This window comes from Rhinatrema bivittatum, chromosome 9, assembly GCF_901001135.1.
Source record: "Rhinatrema bivittatum chromosome 9, aRhiBiv1.1, whole genome shotgun sequence".
In the NCBI taxonomy this organism is placed as follows: Eukaryota; Metazoa; Chordata; class Amphibia; order Gymnophiona; family Rhinatrematidae; genus Rhinatrema; species Rhinatrema bivittatum.
The window spans coordinates 252,264,612-252,282,798 of record NC_042623.1 but is presented as its reverse complement, the minus strand read 5'-3'; the positions used below and the strand labels follow the sequence as shown (position 1 = coordinate 252,282,798).

Below are 18,187 nucleotides of genomic sequence, written 5' to 3'. Positions count from 1 at the left end.
CAACCGAAAAGCAGGTTGTTAAAACAAGCAAAAACCACACTTTGAAATGTCTGTATGCCAATGCCAGAAGTCTAAGAAGTAAGATGGGAGAGAGAGTGTATAGCAGCAAATGATGAGATTGACATAATTGGCATCACAGATACTTGGTGGAAGGAGGATAACCAATGGGACAGTGCTATATCAGGGTACAAATTATATCGCAATGATAGGGAGGATCAACTTGGTGGGGGTGTGGCACTTTATTTCTGGGAGGGTATAGAGTCCAACAGGATAAAGATCATACAAGAGACTAAATGCTCAGTAGAATCTATATGGGTAGAAATCCCATGTGTGTTGGGTAAGAGTATAGTGATAGGTGTATACTACCGTCCACCTGGACAAAATGGTCAGACAGATGATGAAATGCTAAGAGAAATCAAGGAAGCAAACCAATTTGGCAGTGCAATAATAATGGGAGATTTCAATTACCCCAATATTGACTGGGTAAATGTAACATCAGGACTTGCTAAAGACATAAAGTTCCTGGATGTAATAAATGATTGCTTCATGGAGCAATTGGTTCAGGAACCAAACAAGAGAGGGAGCTATTTTAGATTTAATTCTTAGTGGAACGCAAGATTTGGTGAGAGAAGTAACGGTGGTGGGGACACTTGGCAACAGTGATCATAACATGATCAAATTTAAACTAATAACTGGAAGGGGGACAATAAGTAAATCTGCAGCTCTAACACTAAATTTTAAAAAGGGAAACTTTGATAAAATGAGGCAAATAGTTAGAAAAAAACTGAAAGGTGCTGCTGCAAAGGTTAAAAGTGTTCAACAGGCTTGGACATTGTTTAAAAATACAATCCTAGAGGCGCAGTCCATATGTATTCTGCGCATTAAGAAAGGTGGAAGGAAGGCAAAACGATTACCGTCATGGTTAAAAGGTGAGGTGAAAGAGGCTATTTTAGCCAAAAAAACATCCTTCAAAAATTGGAAGAAGGATCCATCTGAAGAAAATAGGATAAAACATAAGCATTGTCAAGCTAAGTGTAAAACATTGATAAGACAGGCGACGAGAGAATTTGAAATGAAATTGGCCATAGAAGCAAAAACTCATAATAAAAACCTTTTAAAATATATCCAAAGCAAGAAACCTGTGAGGGAGTCGGCTGGATCATTAGATGACAGAGGGGTTAAAGGGGCTCTTAGGGAAGATAAGGCCATTGCAGAAAGACTAAATGAATTCTTTGCCTCCGTGTTTACTAATGAGGATGTTGGGGAGATACCAGTTCCGGAGATGGTTTTCAGGGGTGATGAGTCAGACGAACTGAACGAAATCACTGTGAACCTGGAAGATGTAGTAGGCCAGATTGACAAACTAAAGAGTAGCAAATCACCTGGACTGGATGGTATGCATCCTAGGGTTCTGAAGGAACTCAAAAATGAAATTTCTGATCTATTAGTTAAAATTTGTAACCTATCATTAAAATCATCCATTGTACCAGTAGACTGGAGGGTGGCCAATGTAAACCCAATATTTAAAAAAGGCTCCAGGGGCGATCTGGGTAACTATAGTCCAGTGAGCCTGACTTCAGTGCAGGGAAAAATAGTGGAAACTATTCTCAAGATCAAAATCGTAGAGCATATAGAAATATATGATTTAATGGAACATAGTCAACATGGATTTACCCAAGGGAAGTCTTGCCTAACGAATCTGCTTCATTTTTTTGAAGGGGTTAATAAACATGTGGATAAAGGTGAACCGGTAGATGTAGTTTATTTGGATTTTCAGAAGGCATTTGACAAAGTCACTCATGAGAGGCTTCTATGAAAACTAAAAAGTCATGGGATAGGAGGCGATGTCCTTTCGTGGATTACAAACTGGTTAAAAGACAGGAAACAGAGAGTAGGATTAAATGGTCAATTTTCTCAGTGGAAAAGGGTAAACAGTGGAGTGCCTCAGGGATCTGTACTTGGACCGGTGCTTTTCAATATATATATATAAATGATCTGGAAAGGAATACAACGAGTGAGGTTATCAAATTTGCGGATGATACAAAATTATTCAGAGTAGTTAAATCACAAGCAGACTGTGATACATTACAGGAGGACCTTGCAAGACTTGAAGATTGGGCATCCAAATGGCAGATGAAATTTAATGTGGACAAGCGCAAGGTGTTGCATATAGGGAAAAATAACTATTGCTGTAGTTACACGATGTTAGGTTCCATATTAGGAGCTACCACCCAGGAAAAAGATCTAGGCATCATAGTGGATAATACTTTAAAATCGTCGGTTCAGTGTGCTGCAGCAGTCAAAAAAGCAAATAGAATGTTAGGAATTATTAAGAAGGGAATGGTTAATAGAATGGAAAATGTCATAATGCCTCTATATCGCTCCATGGTGAGACCACACCTTGAATATTGTGTACAATTCTGGTTGCCGCATATCAAAAAAGATATAGTTGTGATGGAGAAGGTACAGAGAAGGGCAACCAAAATGATAAAGGGGATTCAACAGCTTCCCTATGAGGAAAGGCTGAAGAGGTTAGGGCTGTTCAGCTTGGAGAAGAGATGGTTGAGGGGGGATATGATAGAGGTCTTTAAGATCATGAGAGGTCTTGAACGAGTAGATATGACTCGGTTATTTTCACTTTCGATTAATAGAAGGACTAGGGGGCATTCCATGAAGTTAGCAAATAGCACTTTTAAGACTAATCGGAGAAAATTCTTTTTCACTCAATGCACAATAAAGCTCTGGAATTTGTTGCCAGAAGATGTGGTTAGTGCAGTTAGTGTAGCTGGGTTCAAAAAAGGTTTGGATAAGTTCTTGGATGAGAAGTCCATTAATGGCTATTAATCAAGTTTACTTAGGGAATAGCCACTGCTATTAATTGCATCAGTAGCATGGGATCTTCTTAGTGTTTGGGTAATTGCCAGGTTCTTGTGGCCTGGTTTTTGGCCTCTGTTGGAAACAGGATGCTGGGCTTGATGGACCCTCGGTCTGACCCAGCACGGCAATTTCTTATGTTCTATCATGGAAATCAAATAAGTGAGTTAAAAGGTACTGTTCCTTTTTTACTTCCCTTTCCCACCATTTGTGATGGAATTTACACACCACAGATTGCACCAGGAAGACTCCCAGGTGTGAAAGAGAAAAAGATCCTTGTAAGAAGAGTGTGGTTTGGAAGGGGGGAAGAGAAAAGGAAGAGGACATGAAACAAGGGACAGCTCAGGCTCAGCTGGGTGTGCATCCCATACATTTGCACAGGGCGTCACACCTGGGAAGGTGGGAAAAGGTGGTGGGCTGGCGGCAGCTTCAGGCTGCCAGTAGAGCTCAACCCACCAGCGGCTGGAGAGGCCGGCGGCCGCTGAAGAATGAGACTCCCGGTGGCTGAAGCAGGAGACTTCCGGTGGAGCTTAACCCACCAGCGCAAGGAAGGAGAGACACCGCTGGCGCCTGAAGGAGAGGCCCGTGTTTTTATGTGTGTGTTCGTGTGCCCACTCGCAACTTCCACTCCTCCCACCCCTTCCCACCACTGCCCTGTATGTATTTGTGTGAGCTTGTATGTGTGTGTTAGTGAGAGCCTATGTGTATGTGAAAGTATGTATGTGTCTGTGTGAGAGCATCTGTGTGTCTGTATGACAGCCTATGTGTTTGTGTGTGTGTGAGAGTCTATATGAGAGCCTATGTGTGCGTGCGTCTGTGTGTATGAGAGCTTATGTGTGTGTGTGTCTGTGTGAGAACCTATGTGCCTGTGAATGTGTCCGTGAGAACCTGTGTGCTCATGTGTATGTTTGTGAATGTTTGTGTGCCTTTGAGAGCCTAAGTGTCACACACATACACATACATAATGTATCTATGAGAAAGGAGCCTGTGTTTGTGAGAGAGAGAATGTGTGAGAGAATGAATGTGTTATTGTGCATGTATGTGAGAGGGAAGATAAAATTTATATGGTCCTACCTTCCCCCATCCATGATGATCTCAGGGTGACTGGAAATCAGATCCCAGGTATGGAGAGCAGGAGATTTTAAAATTCGTATTAGTTTTAATTATTGGGTGTAATTTGATGTTTCTGCTCTTTTGAAATATTTAATTTTGGGGGGAAATAGAACATTTTTTAATTATTTATTCTTCAGATGTTTTGAAATATTTTATTGGAGTTTGGGAAATTTTGGATATTCTTATTCATTAACTGGTTTGAAATATGTATTCTTTTTATGAATATGATTTTACTGTTATGATTGTTTTATATTTCTTGGTTGTATTATTTAATCCTTTTATGAATAATGGTAATGGTTCTGTTTTTCCATCGTTGCTCTGCATGTAGACCCTGGCTTGTTGTGGGTTCCAGTTCAGTTCTTCTCAGCACGTTTCTGTTTATGCTTTCTGATCTCTTCATTCTGGGTCTGTCTGTGTTCTGCGTATGTGACGAAGTTGAGGGGGTGGGGGCGTGTCAGTTTTTAAAAATATAGACTGCAGGCGGAAACTGGGCTTTATTTGATGTGCCGGGACAGAGACCGAATGAATCGTGCGGGGGGGGGAGTGAAGCAGCACAGTAATTGTTGGCACAGGGCAGCAAAAAGCCCTAGCACCTGCCCTGGGACAGCTGGGGAATGGTGTCCTGAGCCTTCAACAGCACTTTCCTTACAGAGGAAAGCGGCCACTGGATGGGCAGGAAGACTTCTTACCAGGTACGTACTGGAGAGGGAACCTTCAGGCATTCAGATTACTGCTCAGGCAGAGAGAGTTTTTATTTTGTGCAGTTCTTGTATGCATAGCAGCATTAAGGGATTTCGCTGGTGAAAAGTGAAAGATGGCGTCAATGGTTTGAAGTCAGACCAGAGGACCCTGGCGAATGGAGAGCACTCGGCTTCGCCCCACCCCATACATTTTTAAATCATGGAAGCCTTTCGCTGAATTCATTTCAAAAGTGGCCCTCAAAAGGGAAAACTGGCTTTTAAAGAAAAAAAAAAAGTTGTGGGTGTTAAAGAAATGAAGGCACCAAGCTGCTGACCCATCCTACGGCACCTCCCCACGAAATAACCTCCGAGGTTTTTCATCAGCAGACACTTTTCATCCACAAGACATACTATTACTACCATTATTACCATTTCTAAAAGCACTGCCGTCCATATGCAGATCTGTACAGATACGTGGCAATATTACTTTCCATGTTCCACCACCATTGCTCCATGTTGTAAGAGATATTGGCCATCCTTGATGTAGAAATGTATGAACAATGTATGAAGGGGCACCTCCCCTGTCCCGAAGTAACAAACATACCATAGTAAGAAGACTGACACAGACGGAACACATTCGGATAGGCTTATGTGCCATGTATTGTAATTCTAATCTTTACATATCCAACTGATTCAAATGCTCAATATATCCCATGAGATTTAGCATGAGACTTAAAGCACAGAAACATCGATTATTCTGTACCTGTTGTAGATGACTCCTCATCATCGTCCTCATCGGTAGGAGATGTCTGGTAAACTCGGGGATCAACAAACGGAGTAAAGGAAGCTTTCGTACTACTTCCCATTCCAAACTACAAAAGAAGAAACATAATGGCATCTCAAAGAATTTCAAGTCATTAGTTGCCGTGCCAGAAAGTCGCATTTCCAGATGTGGCATCTATTTATTGTATGTAGCAGAATAGCTTCAAATTTACTTGGGGAAATTTTTCAAAAGTTTTATGCAGCTAAAATTGACTTTTAGTTGTATAAATATTCCTAGATAAAAAAAATCCGCCCCTCCCATCCAAAATTGGCTAAATCTGTGCACAAAGTGACTGTGCATAGATTTATCTGGTCAAAAGCCTGCTGGGGCAGGCTCTGATATAGCCACTCAGTGCTAAGTGGCTAAATTTGACAAGTCAAATAGGGCCTCAATATGTTTGACTCTCTACCCTCCCTGAGCCTCCAGAAAAAAAAAGGTCCCCTGAGGTCTATGACTCTCCTGGCACCTGATCTCAAAATTAGACTCACCTCTCACCCCAATCACTAATCCTCCCCCTACCCAGCACCCAATCGAAAATGCAGTTCCCCAATCTGCTGCAGGGATCCCTACTCCATATCCTCCCATGCCAGAATCACAATGCCCTCCTTCCTGACCCCCAACCTCTAAGGCCCTGAAAGTCACCCAATGGTTAGTGGGAGGAGGACTCGCATGGAATACCCGGAGGTCTCCAGGTCTGGACATGGAGCTCACATGTTCAGTTGATGCGAGCTCTCTTTCAGCAGCCTTAATATCCTCATCACAGTACTCACACTGAACATCAAGTGCTGTCTTCAGTACAAAAGTCGGCAACCATTGTGCACTGGTTCTCTCTCTGCTCACCTTTCCCCTTCGATTCACCCAGGTTTCTAAGATCTTGACCATTTTTATTATGTCGTCTGCTTTCCTCTATCCCTTTTGCTCTCTATCATGCCGTCCAGCACCAGATTAAGCTACTCTGCCCCCAAAGCCTCTTAAGTACATGACCAGCAAATCTCACTTTCCTACCGGCCAGGCCTTCCATCTTGGTTCTTCCACCTTCCATCTCATGCACTTTTTTTTTTTTATTTGAGAACATGTCCTTTTACGTTAGTATTAAAGAAAAATATTGCAATGAAAAAAAGGAACATGGAAGAAGACAAGAGCATCAAAGGAAAGAAATTCCATGGTAAGGACCCACCTTACTGCGTTCCACTGTGGGAAAAACCAGAACCCTATCTCCACACCAAAGAGAGGTCCTAATGCTGGGCTAAGTGCCAGAAAAGCTGTGTTTAGGATGTTTTTTATACCTAGGGACAAGAAGTAAGATGGATACTTATCGAATTCTCTCTCTGTTGATACGGTTTTTTTCCAGTGTTGTTATTTTTAAAATGAATCTGCCTTTATTTTGTGGAATGTATATCTTTTTTATTAGTATAACCCCACAGTACCGTAAGGAGATAATATCTGCATCATTGCCTGTATTTTCTCTTCAGTAGACTTCAGCTGAATTCTCTCTTTCCATTAATAGACGCACCTGTCAATTAGACGGTGTTTTGCACAGCAGGCATTTGCTCACCTGCTGGTTCAGGCCAAAAATAAAATCCTATGCAAAGAAGCAAACCCTCCAAACAAAATCTAAAGGAAATGGAGCTGGGTCTTTTCCGTGTTTAGAGTAGCCTGTTGCTCTTTTGTAGCACAATCTCTATGCTTTTGCTTTAGATTTAAGCAAAAGAACCTAGAGGTCAGTATTCAAACCTGGGTTTACATATGGCCCTTGATCTGACCCACCAAGTTTCAGCCGGATAAGAAAAAAAAAAAAAAAAAAAGAGTTGGCTGGGGCATTCCGAGCGGAGCAAAATTATCCAGCTAACTTAACCAGTGCTCAACTATATCCGCCTGTTATCCAGATAACTCTAGGAATTCCTCACTGAGGAATAACGTGCTATTTAACCGGCTATAATTACAATATTGCCAGCTACGTGGCTACAAAATAAAACTGCCAGGAAAAAAAACTTTGGGACCACAAGGCCCGACCCCCTCAGCCCTCCCCCACCCTCCCAGAAAAGACATTAAAATAAGTGCAAGTCGTACTGCCCCATCTTCCTACCCCCTACCCACCAAATTAAAAGGAAGAAGCGGGCGCTAGTACCCAGATGTTGCCGCCACCCCAGACTTCTCTGCCATTTTCTGGAAAATCACGACCTCCTTGTTGTGGGACCTGCTAGCGGGATAGCAATTTGTTAGAGATCTGATATGCGGATGGGAGGAGCTAGCAGATGAGAATAGCAATCCGATAGAATCCCCTCCCCAAAGGGGAGGAGTAGCAGTCTGTAGTGAACTGCCTCCTATGGGTCTGCTAAGGAATGGCAATATGTATGATGTAGACTGCAGTTAGCAATCTGTACCAACAGAGTACTAGAGATGGTGCTCAGCTGGACAGAGAGTAAATAGGTGAATCCTTGGGCCAGTGGCAGATGACAGCGCCCCCAGGAGGGAGTCCTGAGAGGGACCACCGGCTAGGCTGGAGTATGGAGACAGACACAGATAGTTCTTTTATTAGACAGGTTAGTAGAACCACCAGAGGTGGCAGTAGTGAGCTGGTATGCCCGGCAGGGCTGAAGTCCCTCAGATACTGGAACTGCGATTCCCAGGTTGCTGAGCTGCAAAGAGACTGTAGATAGTGAATAAACAGGGTTTGCAGATATACATAAACCAGCACATAAGGTCTTGAGATGGCTCAGTAGCTGGAAAGGGTTAGGCCTTCGAGGAGCGAGTACCTGGTTCCAGGGAAAGCTCTGAGAGAGCGGTGGTCACTCACAATAATCTGTATCTGGAATAGCTTCTAGTCAATAGAGAATCAGAGTGTTCAGGAACATAGGCCCTCGAGGAGCGAGTGCCGGTTCCTATATACCTTCTGAAATAGTAACTCACAAATGTCTGTACATGCAATAGCTTCTGGACAAGGAGAATCTTCAGAGTATTCAGGAACATGGGCCCCTGAGGAGCGACTACTGGTTCCTATCGGTAGTCTGAAATAATAACTACATTGTCTTTCTCTTGCGATCGCTTCCAGGCAATGGTGAGTCTTCAGAGAGTTTAGGAACATGGGCCCCTGAGGAGCGACTACCGGTTCCTATCGGTAGTCTGAAATAATAACTACATTGTCTTTCTCTTGCGATCGCTTCCAGGCAATGGTGAGTCTTCAGAGAGTTTAGGAACATGGGCCCCTGAGGAGCGACTACCGGTTCCTATCGGTAGTCTGAAATAATAACTACATTGTCTTTCTCTTGCGATCGCTTCCAGGCAATGGTGAGTCTTCAGAGAGTTTAGGAACATGGGCCCCTGAGGAGCGACTACCGGTTCCTATCGGTAGTCTGAAATAATAACTACATTGTCTTTCTCTTGCGATCGCTTCCAGGCAATGGTGAGTCTTCAGAGAGTTTAGGAACATGGGCCCCTGAGGAGCGACTACCGGTTCCTATCGGTAGTCTGAAATAATAACTACATTGTCTTTCTCTTGCGATCGCTTCCAGGCAATGGTGAGTCTTCAGAGAGTTTAGGAACATGGGCCCCCGAGGAGCAGGTACCCCTGGTAGGTCCGGAGAGGCAATGTTGCAAGAGTGAAGCGGGACCGAAGGAAATCCCGCAAGCAATCCTTTGGGTGCAAAGTAGTCTTGGACAGCCGAAGCAAGTCCAATCGGAGTCCTTGCTAACTCGATCTGTTAGCAAACGTAAAGACCTTTTAAGTTGGAAACGGATGACGTCAATACAGGGGGACGCCCCTGAGGTTCGCACCCTTGCTGGTACATACTTCGGAGCGCCCTCGCGCCCTACATCATCAGGGACATGGCGGATCCACAGCGTCGAGCCGGCCCGGGGTCGCTAGGGAGAAGCGTTATGGCGATGCCTGCGGCATCAAGCTGTCCATCAGGCACGGAGGGAGTCGCCACACAGGTAGAGAGGGTGGAGCGAGGGCGAAAGCAGGCACGAACGCAACACTCCTGGGTCCCTCCACCTGCAATCCCTATTCCACCCCTCCCCTCCCCTCCTCCCCAAACCCCTGCCAGGAGCGCGAGGATAACGCGCTGGAGGTGAACGATCACGGTGCTGTGGCAGAGGTCGGCATGAATGGAGGGGACAGGAGTGGCTTGTGATTTTCCAGAAAATATCGAGGAAGTGGAGAAGGTGGGCTGCTTTTTTTTTTTTTTTTTAATTTGGTGGGGTGAGGGAAATGGATGCTAAGCCCACACTTATTTAGAAGTGCTTTCTGGGATGGGGGGTTGGACGTGAGGCCCTGAAGTTGTTTTGGGTTTTTTTTAAAATTAAATTAAATTATTTTACTTTTAAATTTTATTTTACTGCCACATGCCCAGTTATATTTTGAATACAGCTGGCTAAGTAGTAAGTTATTTGGTTATACGCGACCGGGTAACTTTTAAATCTAACTGGTTATATTCAAACATAGCTGTTTAGGTTGAACGTCAGCCAGCTAAAGGTAGCCGGATAACATTAGGTGAGTAAATTCAGCAGGGTGTTTAGCCCACTGAATATCCGGCACAATTAATCCAGCTGACTTTAGCCCGATAACGTGTCTGCTCACCGGCTTACTGAACAGGAACCTTGCAGCTCTTATTCCTCTGCATAAAATGGTACGATGTTATTTTCTTCCCAGAACAGAGCAATTGAAAAGTGTAAACCAAATTTATAAAGTGTATCCTAAAGGACTCTGGGGGAGGGGTCCATAATAAAAAGTTTTATCCAACTAACTTTGGGATCTTAGACAGACAAACCTTGCGGTTTGAAATTTCTCTCCTCCCCCCTCCCCCCGCTGACTAGCTAAAATTTTGTGACGAGCAATAGTAGGCCTCACAAAATTTAGCCAGAGAAAAAGTGACAGTGCCGGGGCATGGTTAAACTTTGTCCGACCAGCGCTGGTATTCATTGTTGGCTGGCCAAAATAAACCACCTTACTCTGATCACCAAATAGCTATATATAGAGATATAGTTAACCAGAAAAAATTGCCCACTTAACTTTACCTGCACACAGCCAGTTGAGTGTCAGCCTCACTGCCTAAACCCATGTGGTGAACCAGCCTCTTGGCTATTAAAGGTTTTTTGTGTTTGTTTGTTTGGTTTTTTTTTTAAAGTGCATCAAAACAAAAGGAACACTCATCCCAACCTGACTATACAGGAGGTATAATATTTGCCTGCATCTATCTTGCTATCTGGCACTGGTTAACAGTCTTCAAAAGAAATATAGAAATTATTTTCAGGTAAGGACCACCTGGTCAACCTAGCCTGCTCACCTGCACCTACCGATTGCTCTGCCATAGAACCTATTCAATCTTTGATCTTCTCTCACCCTGTCACTAAGGTCCCCTTGTGTCTAGCCCATGCATGCACGAGTGATGCCACTGCTTCTATTCCTAGCATCTCCATTGCAAGTTGGCTCCAAGCATCCATCATCCTCTAGATGGAAAAAAAACATACGCTTTTTATTTTTTAAACTTTCTTTAGAGTCTCCCTCCCTTTAGCTACATATAATAACCCCTTGTCCTTGGGCTTCTCATTCTATAGCTTGTGCGCCATTTTGGTGACTGCCTCCAACGTCTTTGTATTTTTTTTGTAGATATGAGCTCCAATCTGGACACGACACTCAAGGTAGGGATTTTACCAGAAATCTGTACAGATGCAATATTATCTACCTTTTCCTGCCAGTCATACCTATCCTCATGTACGTGAGCGTAGAATTAGCTTTCCCTGCTGCTTTCTTTAGTTGATTGACTACCTTTCATGTCATCAGAGATAATGCTATCCTCGTGGATTTCGTGTTCGATGACTACCAGCTCTTCTCCTCCCCAAATGCTATGTGGCTCATGGATTTCTGCACCCCAAATGTACAAATATATGATCTTTTAAAAATTATAATCAATGGTGGTTTTCTAAACAACAACAAAAAAAGGTATTGGACTGGGGCCAGCAGCAGCATCCTCCATTTTCCAATCCTGCTGCAGTAAAGAAAAAGAAGTGACTTGTCGCAGTTCAGAAAGGATCCAGGTTGGCGACCTGGCAGGAAATCTGCATCGATGAAACTGCTCTCACAAATCCCTCGTCTATTCTTACGATTTATTTTTAAAGTACCTTTCATGTTTTCCTGATTTCCTGGCACGTCTGCTCTGTTTCAGATTTTTGTCTAATTTGCAGAAAACCACATTTTCCCTTCCCTCCCTTCTACAATATCACCTGTAAAGCCAGTGAAGAGGCTCAGACTGAGGAACAATCCTTGTGGGGTGCCACTTGTCAACTTTTTCCCCATTAAAGTGTACCCCACTGACCACCATTCTGAGTCCTGTTGCTTATCCAACTTCTCAACTAGTTTATAATTGCCAGACTGGCAACTTGCTCATCAGTGTTTCATGTGGAACCTCATCACGGGCCTCAATGAAGTCTTCAAAGGACACATCTACTACACCCCCTGATTGATCTCTCTAGCCATTTCAAAGGATTCAAAGACGTTTGTTTGGCAAGATATTCTCCTTGTGAAGCCATGTTGCCTGGGACCCTGTCATGGCTTCAAGGTACTGCCCTCATTTTTCCCAAGCCGGTCGAATTGTACAGCTGCACTCTACGTGCCTGCCCAGGCTAGAACGTGAAAGAGAAATGTAGCTTCCAAAACTCCCAGCCCCACATCCCCATCACATGCTCTCACAGTTGTTTCAAAAATACAGATTCGGTTTCTTTAATACTTATAAGAAAGAAAGAATAGGCTGGCAGTGCACTTCTTAGTAAATGTTAATGTTACCAATTAAAAGCACTTTGAAGAATAGGGCATTCCAACATGCAGATCCTGCCACCTACTTCAGCCACAGAGTCCATATCTTGCGCATGTGTTGAAACACGCCCCAGAGCCTCAGTTGGAGTACCCACGGGGGAGTGACTTTGCTGGACCAGATCAGGAAGATTGATGTGGCCGGCAAAGCCGTTACTGTCCACATGGCCAGAACGCTTTTTATCTCCTGAGCTCTGCGGAGACACAAGATGAGGAACAACACAGTCGAAAAGAAACAACCCATATCCCAAAGCAGGCAAAGATCTAGAACCCCCTTATCTGCATGCATATCTGGCAAGTAGAGAGATTTGTTTAAAGAAAGGATTAATACTGTATTAAAAAATAAAAATTTAAAAATATTCAAGGTAAAAAGAAGTCACGGAGGCCCATATTCACCCACTGTGTGGCTGTGCTAGTTAGCAGGCTATACATAACTAGCTAACTGGTGGTGTATATTCAGCAGCACAGCTGCTCTGAATGTGCCTGGCTATCTTAAAGTTAGCAGGTTATGTATAGCCGGCTAACTTTAGGACAACCCTGTGGCCTGACCAGAGTTAGTCGGATAAGTTTACCGGCTAACTCTGCTACTCCCCTCATGCCTCCCATCTACCCCTGGACCATCCCTGACTTATCTGGCTAGAATTTTGCTAGATATGGGCTGAATAGAGCCCGGTAAGTCATTTAGATGGATAGCGATTATGTTGTCCGTTTAAATGGCATTTGAATATGGACCTCATGGTGAACAAGCAGCAGAAGTTTAATAGTAAAATAAATGTGTAATTAATTACTAGTGAGCAACAGTTCATTTCAGAAGCGTCAGGGGCTCTGATAGGAAGGCGCTGAACATTGCAACTACAGCCACATAACACGTTTGATTTACGTGAACAACAGGGTCAAAGCGACACCTTCGCCTTTCTTAACAAGATAAAGGGGCAGGGGGAGAGAACTTTCAAATAATCCGTGGCCTTGTCGAGCAGGCAGGAGCTTCTATTGCGCACGCTTTAGGCTCGCTTTCAAAGCACACGAGCGCAGGTAGTGTCTCCCGGAAAATGAGTAGAAAGTCCAGTCAGCAAGAAGTGGCCGCATGTCTTCCTCCTGTCGGTCATTCGCACCGGTGGTGGTGGTGGGGAGTAGCACACTTACTTGTGAAATTGTCGTGCGCACTAATTTTTCTCCATGACCTAAGCCCGCCTCTGGGAATGCCTCCTCGCACACCCAGTTGGGAAGTGCATATGCTACGGAAGATTGTGTGCGTTTTTTAGCCTGTCGGAGGGCCATTTTTACACAAGTCACTTCACCCAGCTCAACAGCAGTTTGCCCGGGTAAATGGCTCTGAAAATTGTCTAAAAAAAACAAACAAAAAAAGAAACAAGGAACATCTCAGTATCTTTGAGTGAATGGTCTGATCCGGTGAGCAACGTTAGCCTCATTTCTCTTCAGACATTTTCAACTCATGGGAAAGCAACCAAAAAATGCAGGTTTTCCTGTAAAGTTTAAACAAAAAAAAAAAAAAAAAGGGGCTGAATTAACACAAGTCTGAAACTTGCAAGAGGCAGCACTAATCTGCAAGGCTTCAATGACTGCACTACTGCTCCCAGGCCTCACATTTGTACAAACTCAGCCCCTTTTGGCATCCGTTGCCCTCTGTCCAGTTTACTGGATGTGCGCATATTCTTTCCCGATAAAGCATGCAAATCAGAATCTATATCTGCGCAAAGGCTGCTAAGACCAGCAAAACCTGCGACTGCAGCAAGCTATTTCCAGCCAGACACACGTAGTACCTGCCGAGGGGAATACAGGAGCAGAAAACATAACCAAGAATGATGTGGCTATAACGTGGAGCAGGAAGCGCAACGCTGATCTTTTAATCTGCCAAACCCTCGTCTTAGTAAAGACGTAAGAAGAAGGCAATCATTTACTACGACTTTTTCATCATTCATCGGACTTTGAAAGGTGAAGTCCATTTTCCATGGCATTATTGCACTCCTTGGGAAATCCTTCAAGCTCCATTAAAACCTGAGGCTGCTTTCCTACTTTTTATTCCTTGACTGTGGATGTGTAAATGTCCTTTGGTTTCCGAGAGACTGCGTGGTTTGTCCTGAAGATGTCAAGCTGCATTGTTTCAGGGAATATAAATTCTGTCAGCAAGCCCTATAGTTCAGATACAACTTTTATAGGGAAAAGGCACAGGCTTTAGGCTGCTTGAGACCCACTGCTGATTTCTTCTATTTATTTACTTATTTTATTTAAAATCTTTTGTATACCGCTTATACAAAATAGAGGTCTCAGCAGTTTACAAGCTGTAACATACATGACTGGACAACTAAAAACAGGGATTCTTTAAAAGTGGGAGGTTTACAATACTGCCGTTGACTGGATATAAAATTAGAGAAAATATACTTGAAAGAGAAATAGTTTTAGTTTTTCAAAGGTGATAGAACATAGGTAGGTTTTAATTTTTTTCCTGAATTCTTTGGGATTGGCCAGGAGTCTTAGCTCTGCTGGGATGGAATTCCAAAGAGATGAACCTGCAACTGAAATGGCACTTTTTCTTGGGATTTCAAACCTGGCAAGTCTGACAGTTGGTACCTGGAGGAGATTTTTACGAACTGAACGTAAGCGACACGGGGATTGGTATAGATCAGGGGGATTGGTATAGATGCACAGCCAGGTGGCAGTAGGATTGTGGATTGAGTTAAAAAATTAACATCGGAATTTTGTAGTGAATGCGTTGCCGAATTGGGAGCCACTGGAGGTCAAAAAGGATTGGAGTAATGTGTTCTCTGATCTTCGTTATCTGTAAGAAGGTGAGCGGCAGCATTTTGGATAAGTTGGAGCGGACAGATTGAGAGTCTGGAAGGCCTGTATATAGTGAGCTGCAGTAATCCAATCCAGAAAGTATAAGGACTTGCAAAACAGTTCTGAAATCAGCAGCGTATAACAGGGGTTTTAATCTTTTTAGAAGATTAAAGGGCGGATTTTCAGAAGGCCATGCGTGTAAAATCCGGCCTTCACGCGCTTGGCCGAGCCTATTTTCAAAAAAAGGCCCGGACACGCGCGTAAAGGCCGGTACACGCATAAGCGTGGGCCTTCCTAAAAGGGGCAGGCTGGGGGGCATTTTCTGGGTGGGGCGGGGCGGACTGGGGGGCAGGGCGGGGCTAGAGGCGCCTGGCTATTTGCCGCTGTGCCGTGGGTTGCGCGCCGACACCCTGCTGGCACGCGCAACTTGCTCCTGCTCCTTGGCAGGAGCAAAAGGTTAAAAACAAAAATTAGGGGTAGTTACGATTGGGATAGGGGGAGGGCAGGATAGGAGAAGGGGAAGGGAGGTTAGGGTAGGGGGTTGGGAACTGGGAAAGGCCCTGATGCACGTATTTGCAAAATTTGCAAAATTATCTCCCCCCTTGCGCACCCTGACTGGAAATTTTATAACATGCGCACATCCATGTGTGCGCGTGCCGGGTAGCGCGCACACATGGACACGCGCGCATGCTTTTTTAAAATCTACCCCTAAGTTTGTAAAAAGATGTTTTTTACCACTTTAGAAATGTTGGCTTTTATAGACAGGTTGGAATCAAGGGTGAATCCTACGTTACGAGCATGAGTAACAATGGGAATTTTGCCGGATGGATGACAACTGATGGGAAGAAGACAGGCTGGTTATCAAATACAAGATGTTTGGGGGCAACAAGAAGAGTGGGATGTAGTGGAGAGATGAATGATTTAAGTTTTTGCAGCATCTCATTTTAATCGGTTGTGTGATAGCCAGGTTTTTATGGTCTCTAAGGTAAAGAGCGATTAGTGAAAATGTATGAGCCCAGACGGAAGTATAGAGTATGAGAAGTTGTATATCGTCAGCATAGATTTTGAAATCTATGCCTAAACCTGTTAAAATGCGACAAAGAGGAAGTAAATAGATATTGAACAACATGGTAGACAGGGAGGATCCTTGTGGTATACCAGGATGAGTGATGAGTATCAAAATTATTTTGCTGAGGGCGGTTAGAAATAAATGAGTTGAACCATTGAAGCACTGAGCCCTTGATGCCTATAAATTGCAAACTAGCGAGAAGTATATCATGATTTAGTGTATCAAAGGCTACGGTGAGGTCAAGGAGAATAATAATGTAATTACGTTAGCATCAAGGCCTTGAATGATGGAATCAAAGGAGGAAAGAAGCAGAGTTTTGGTGCTATGTCCTTTACGGAAGCCATGCTGATGTGAGTGAAGGATCGGTAACATATTATGTTAGTTGGAGGACGACTATAGATTCAATGACTTTAGCAAGAGTGGTCAGAGAAGCTATTGGACGGAAGTTAGGATGTCATTAGGGTCAGGGTTTTTTTTCTTTGAAACCAGTAAGATAGAGGTTTGTTTTAATGTGTTAGGGAATATTCCGGTATTAAGAGATAGATTAACTTGTTGTGCTATAAACGGAGAGATGTGTTCACAGCTGTCTTTTAACAAGTAACCTGGACAAGGGTTAAAGGGTGAATTTGAGATTTTTAGTTTAGGAAGTAATTGTGATACAGTAGAAGAATCTGTCTCAGAAAAAACAGACCAGAAGCATGATTAGCGGGGGTAGGCTTACTTTGGGGATAGGCAGGTGTGAGAATTCCAAGGAAATTTTAAATATTTACAGGCTGATGCAATAAGAGGTGCGGGAGAGCCGGTGCTCTAAGTCACCCGTCCGCTCTCTCGACACGCATCCAGGCACCTCTCTCCTAGGGACACTAGCGCATTCCTAGCGCCTCCTTATTAGCGGAAATGGCAGTTTTCAGCAGGTCTGACAACCGACACTGGTAAAATTAAGTGTCGGTTGTCGGACCCGCTGACAGCTATGGGTTCGGAAAATGGATGCCGACAAAACTGAGTGTTTTTGAATCCGCAAGCAGATTTTTTTTTTGGTGCATCCGACTTAATATCGCTATGATATTAAGTCAGAGGGTGTACAGAACAGCATTTTTTTCTGCTTTTCTGTACACTTTTCCTGGTGCTTTCAAATTTAACAGGGCAGGTGTTAATTTCTGAGAGTAAAATGTGCGGCTTGGCTCATCAACATGCATTTGCATGTGATGAACGCTATTAGTTTTGGAGGGGTTGGCCGCGCGTTTTTCACATGCTATTACCCCTTACAGTATAAGGGGTAATAAATAGTGCGTCTAAAATGCTCGGCCAAACGGGGGCTAAACAGTGCGCTCAGCCGAGCACACCGTTCTGCATTGGCCTGTTTGTCTTTAAAGTGATGAGCAATTTTGTTACAATAGACATTAGAGATATTGCTGTATGTTACGGTTCTTTGCGAGGTTAGGGATTTTACAATGTTGAACAAGATATTAGGGTTGCCATTGGCCATTTGTATTTTATTTGCGTAATGGGATTTTTTTTTGCATAATCGATTTCTTTTTTGTATTTTTTTTAAGTGGCTGAAATAGGCATTTTTTTCGCTTTAATGATGGATTCTTACGCCAACGTCTTTCAAGGCATCTTAACCTGGTTTTCATACTACGTAAAGTAGGTGAAAACCAGGCAGCTTTAGGCTTGGAAGCAATGATGCATTAATTTTCTTGGAGTTAATAAGGCGTTTTTCCACCAGTTACAGTTTGCAAAAGCAGAGAAAACAACAGTTTAGGGAAGGGCTGCCCAAACGGTGGATCAGGACCCCCAATGGGGTCACAAAACTTTCAGCTGGGGTCCCAAGGGCCTCAAACAACAGCACTCTTCGGGTGCCAGCGGCAGCATTAGCAGTGGAAGTCAGCATGGGACCTCGCATTCACAGGCCCTGCAGTGGCACTGCCCTTGCATGAGTTTCTGTGGGAACAGGAAGCCCTGCATGAGGAGGGATTGGAGCTGAGGCAAGGCCTGTGAGCTTGCTCTAACTCCTAACCCAC

General features: G+C 43.7%; 1 protein-coding gene across 13 annotated transcripts in view; it reads right to left on the bottom strand.

The window, feature by feature from the left end:
- TNIK (TRAF2 and NCK interacting kinase) overlaps positions 1–18,187 on the bottom strand; it is a 559,589-nt gene that overhangs the window by 85,654 nt on the left and 455,748 nt on the right. For 12 of the 13 annotated variants that reach the window (XM_029617206.1, XM_029617208.1, XM_029617207.1 and 9 more), the window contains 2 exons: positions 12,328–12,492; positions 5,431–5,539 (listed from right to left, as the gene is read on the bottom strand). In XM_029617206.1, the coding sequence (XP_029473066.1) occupies positions 5,431–5,539; positions 12,328–12,492 (274 nt within the window). The remainder of the gene's footprint in view (positions 1–5,430; positions 5,540–12,327; positions 12,493–18,187) is intronic. The other variant, XM_029617211.1, reaches the window with a different exon arrangement.